Raw genomic sequence first — 5,327 nt, 5'->3', positions numbered from 1 at the left:
TTTTGTCCCACTGGCTGCTCTCTTATTTCTATTTTTTCAATTATTATATTGTCTGCATTCTATAACAGTTTGTGATTTGTGCAATCGTGTTTTTGCAATCTCCAGTACACAGCATCAGGAAGATGACACCAGTGGATGCTGTCACTCAGACAAACGTGAAAGGAACTGGCATGTTAGGCTGCAACTCACAATTATTTTAATAATGGAATAAATGTTTGTTCTACAAAACATCTAAAAACTGAAAAATGAGGATGTCACCAGATGTCTTATTTAATCCAACCAACAGTCCAAACCCCCAATATGTTTAATAATAAAACAAGAAAAATAAGATAATTCTCATGTTTGACAAAGTGGAACAATCAGTTTTGCTTTTAATGAATTAACCAATTATCAGGAAATATTTCTGTTGATCAACTAATCGATTAATGGACTAATCGTTGCAGCTCGTAAGACATTTTGAGTCACATTAACCCCACATTTTTATGGGTCCATCAATTCCTGGTCAGAAGAAAAACTATATAGACCTAATTTGGCACAAACTAATGAAAAATCTAATAAGAGAAAGTGTTAAGTTGATCTACGTCAACAATTTCTTCCATTTATTTGGAAGAAATTGTTGATCTACGTCAACAATTTCTTCCAAATAAATGCTGAAGTAGTGTAACCTAGAGCGGTGGTTCCCAGCTGATGTGTTGCAGTCCAAAGATGGGACCTGGGTCCATTGTGAATGGACTGCAAGTTACTCGCAAACATGTTTGTGAAAACACACTTTTTTTTATCTTAAAAAAAGCTTTATTTTGGTGGGGTTTTTTCTGCACTCTGGTGCCTTTTCTACTTTCAGAGTACAAAAGTAAAATCCCAATATGAATCAGTGTTTAATTGTGAATTAGTGCGGTGGTTCCCAGCTGGTGGGGCATGGTCCAAAGTGGGTCGTGAGTCCATTCTAAATGGACCGCAAGGGACTTGTGACACTTTTTTTTAAAATAAAAAATAAAAAAGCTTTATTTTGATGGGTTTGATAGGATGAACATGACAAGTTTGCCAAAAAACACACTTTATTCTGAGGTACAGTGAATTTCCAGCACAGAGCTTTTATATTGAAGTGCTGTTTTCTGCTGTAGAGTGAGTGACTAACAGACAGCTATTTGACAGAGACAGCAAACTAGCTCAACAACATGGCCAAATGCAAGTATGACACTGAATGTATTAAACTGTGTCGCCTCGAACTAATGACTAAAGAGAAATCTGGGCCCGGTGGCTGAACCAGTTGGGAACCACTGACCTAGAGAGTCTCTCAGCCAGTGAACAGCAGGTCGGCAAAACATGCAATGTGCAATTTGTCTCTAAGTAAGCATATAATTAGATAGAAATGATGAATAAATGCTTACTTGGTTTTAATGTGCCAGTTTAAAGGAAATGCATCTGGAAATCAAAAATGTATTGCTTTCATTTGGTTAACTTTATGCTGCTATTTTGTGATTGACTGGATACATCAATAAATAATACAGCGAGCCAAATAAAAAAGGAATGGAAAAAGAAATTTACAATTAGAAATAATATATATATTCCTTTACCTCTATTCAGTTGATTATTAAATTAAAACTGTATTAGTTTTACTTTTTATTTTTCACTTCCTTAGCTACTTTTTAAAATTCCTTACTGTTTTGGTCTTTGCACACATGTAGAAAAATAGAACTTTATTCATCCGTGAAGCAAAATTCAACTGTCCAGTAGCTCATGAAAAACAACAACCACACTTCCCATCATCAACAATAATACAGTGGTATTAAAATTTAAAATTAAATAAAACAAATTAAAATAAGTGCATGAATAGAAATTAAAAATCAAATTAAAGTTGAATTAAAATTGTTCATTCCACAGTCCAGTCCAAACCATTCACATGAACTCTATTTCCCCAATGCAACACTGTACTTCTGTGATAATGAGATGGGTGTCTACATACTTTGAAACTCAAAACAACACTCTCAGAACTTTATCTGTATTTACCCATATAATTAGTACCAAATTATGTTGGTCTTCTCAAGAAATGATGTTGATGTACCCAGTCTCTGCATGGTGGGCTTGTCATACATGTGTTACAGCATGTAGCTCCTACACTGAGATAACAGATTATAATCTATAAAGTCAGACAAAGTGTGTGCTAATGAGCAGGGGCATCCTGAGAGTCCTCCCTGTGTTGCAGGAGCATTGCAGGGAGGTTGCGCGGAGGTTCCTCTCCTCCTCAGGGAGGTGAGGGAGCTGTCCGGTGCTGAGGGGGGAAGATGAGCTCAGCGCGCGCCGGGGGGCAGGTAACGTCAGCAGTCGGCCGGAGCTGGGAAAGACTGTATATACACACCCACCAAGTGTTTATCGCCGCTTAATCACTGATACACACCGACACACATTAATAATGGGCAGCTAATCAGCTCTGTGTGACTCAGCTGCGCTTCTTTATTCCGATTCATGAGTGCCTCGGCAGCATCCCGCGCCCTCCGCTTGGCTTGAAATGGGATGATATGGGATTTTTCATGTCGACGAAGATCGGAAGGATTCTTGCGTTTGCCTTGGGTAAGGTATCTCGAGCTGCTCCGTGGGTTTTATTTTGGGCTGCGAGCCACTTTGGATGGTTTGACACAGAAAAAACTGCCTTCCACCTTCTTTCTTATCTCCCTGCATCAGAAATGTCGCGCTATGATTGTAATCTTTATTTATCTCCATCACTGATCCATGACGAGACCTGCACGGTGGCCAACAGCTTGTAGTACACCCATCGACGATAGATACTGCTGGATGTCTATACTTAGATGATAGTGTGCAAGCTTTTGGACACGCAAGATCCAAAAATAAAAACCCACAAATTGATTTATTCTTCACAGGTGCCACTTTTACTAATATTAAGTGCTTTCACTGTGCGTATTTTGCATTGTCTTGTTGGGAAATATTAAATTATGGACATGTTTGAGCATTTAAATTGCAAATAGCTCTGAAGAGAGTGCTGCACCCCATGTGGAAGGAATGCAGAGGTCTGGACTATTATCTGCCAACATCTGTTTCACAGCCCACCGCCCACTGACATCTGTGTGAAGTTAAGTTCAGATGACATGATTGCAGGATCTTGAGATTCCCAAATTAATATTAAAACACTTGCATGTATTTATTAAGCAACGAAATCACACACGTTTTGAATCAAATATTGTGTTTTTGTGGAAAAAAGTTAAGCTGCATTTGAAGTAGGGAGGTGGTAGAGAAGGAGGAATCAGACTGAGACTGCTTCACACACAAGAAAAATACCACATATAACAAATATATTATAATAACTTGTAATAAAATCTGGTCAAATGAGCCACCCTGTGTCTGTTTTGCAGTATTCCTGCCCCTGATGGTGTCAGGAGACTCAGATGCAGACGTGAAGTGTGAGAACATTTATAAGGACTTTTCTGATTGCGTCCTGGAGCTGGGAGAGAGCATGGACAACTATCAGGAGAACGTGACCAGCGAGAGGGGAGTGGCAGCTGTGTGCAGGTGACAATAACTTTATCAGTCAGTAAGGGAATGTGTGAACAGTATGCAGCATCCATGTGTGCACATGGGGCATCCCCCAGTAGAGTGTGTGTGTTTTTATTTAAGCTGATTAAATCACTTTTAACCAGAGAAGGAGAGAAGTGAAAGACAAACTCAGCTGTGATGGGTTGGAATATAAAACTATGTACAGCTCTGTGCACAGAATTGTGTTTCAGTTCAATTTGAATGTAATAGTGCATGATTTAGTGAATGATTACAGACAGACACAGTATGAAGTCTGTATCTCTTGACACAATACTGGAGAGAAAGAGAGCAGATGCCCTGATCTCAGAGGGAGAATAGAGAAATGAATGGTGCTGAGACACTGAGCCATTGTACTAAATAATTTATGACTTTGCTGCAGCAGTAATGAAATTCTGGGGACATTTTTTGTCATTGTTACCGAACGCACATTACAACCCGAACACAGTATATTGAAGACAAAGATTTACACATAAGCCTTCCGCTGAAAATTGCCCTCTTGCAATATCATCTGTGATATTGTTTCACTCTCTGATGCAGTTGCCATGGTAATTAAAGCTCAGTTTGACTTACTTGAAGCCACCGTAGCCGTCTGAGTGATAGATTACTGGCAAGTGAATTAATCCACAACAGCCAGTGCACGTCTGCGTGCTGTAGCCGGGATGAATTCTGAGCGAAATGGCAGACGCAGCGTTGATCTGATGATCCTTTGTTTGCCACAGCCACTGGGAAGCTTTCCACACATGTGCCCTCACGGCGCTGTCCGACTGTCAGAAGGAAGTCAGCTCCATCTGGGAAACTCTGAGGCAGGACTCCAGGAAGATTCGCTTCCAGGGGAGTCTGTTCGACCTGTGCAGCCCGAGCTCCTCGCCAAGCATAAGTTCACCTCTTGCTGCCCTTACCCTGCCACTGATAGGCGTGTTGATCGTGGCTGGGCCCAACTGGTACCCTGTATAGATGGGGGTGAGGTGGATGGGAGGGGTGATGAGGAGAACCTCAAATCCCCCCTGGGTTCAGTCCTGCTGAGTTCAAACTTAAAGCCAAGGATTTAAGAGAGTGTTTTAATAAGGATTATTTTGACACAGAGCCACGGAGGTCTGTGGTTAAGCCAATCAATATTTGCTGTGGTGAATAATGTTTGAAATCTCTTCAAACACTTCAGCTTGATCCTCCCTTATGTCCAGAAACTGATAGAGCACTTGAGAAAATTACATTTTAGCTAGCTGATCAGTCCAGGCTGACTACAGCAAACACACGAGTATTCAAGGGATTTCAGATACAGTGTGAGCAGATCAGTCAGACACCTGTGGCTCTGGGTTACCAATATACAAGGAGTGGACACAATATCATGAACACCTGTACAATCTAATGCAATGAGTATGTTATTCATGTACACTATCATGTTGTGTTTTTGTGGATTTAAGTCTGAGGTCATTTTTAAAGCAGTATTTGTGGAGTTGTGCTGGTTTTCATTATATTCTAACACAGAAAGATGTTGATGTTTTTGTGTCCACTCCCTGTACCATGTGTTGTATGGTTTTATCATGATAATTAAAGGAATAGTTCAACATTTTGGGAGGTAGCTAAGGTCTATACCACTCTCATGCCTGTACTCTAAATGCTAATTTATAGTCCCTTTATGTACGAAAATAGATATGTTCCTTTCAAACATTCTGACCATCAATGCCCACATACTTCCATGTGTCCTTTATGTTGGCATGGATACATCCAATAGATGGCACCAGAGAGCAGAGTCAAACGTTTTTGACAACAAGGACCACAGC

General features: G+C 40.2%; 1 protein-coding gene across 1 annotated transcript; it reads left to right on the top strand.

Annotated features, from left to right (window-relative positions):
- Window positions 1-2,297: 2,297 nt before the first annotated feature.
- Window positions 2,298-5,099, top strand: LOC117256601 (neuritin-like). Its single transcript, XM_033626112.2, has 3 exons — window positions 2,298-2,568; window positions 3,366-3,522; window positions 4,266-5,099. Exons 1-3 carry the CDS (start codon window positions 2,517-2,519, stop codon window positions 4,498-4,500), a joined length of 444 nt encoding a protein of 147 aa, XP_033482003.2. The 5' UTR covers window positions 2,298-2,516; the 3' UTR covers window positions 4,501-5,099.
- Window positions 5,100-5,327: the final 228 nt, after the last annotated feature.

This window comes from Epinephelus lanceolatus, chromosome 1, assembly GCF_041903045.1.
Source record: "Epinephelus lanceolatus isolate andai-2023 chromosome 1, ASM4190304v1, whole genome shotgun sequence".
Lineage (NCBI taxonomy): Eukaryota > Metazoa > Chordata > Actinopteri > Perciformes > Serranidae > Epinephelus > Epinephelus lanceolatus.
Note: the sequence above shows the minus strand (reverse complement) of the source record. Positions and strands in the feature narration are given on the sequence as shown.

Bases quoted from the DNA above. Each gene is read 5' to 3' on its own strand.
- LOC117256601 (XM_033626112.2), top strand. From the start codon at position 2,517: ATGGGATTTTTCATGTCGACGAAGATCGGAAGGATTCTTGCGTTTGCC. The intron at 2,569-3,365 runs GTAAGGTATCTC...TCTGTTTTGCAG, and splicing joins GATTCTTGCGTTTGCCTTGG to TATTCCTGCCCCTGATGGTG. The intron at 3,523-4,265 runs GTGACAATAACT...TGTTTGCCACAG, and splicing joins GGAGTGGCAGCTGTGTGCAG to CCACTGGGAAGCTTTCCACA.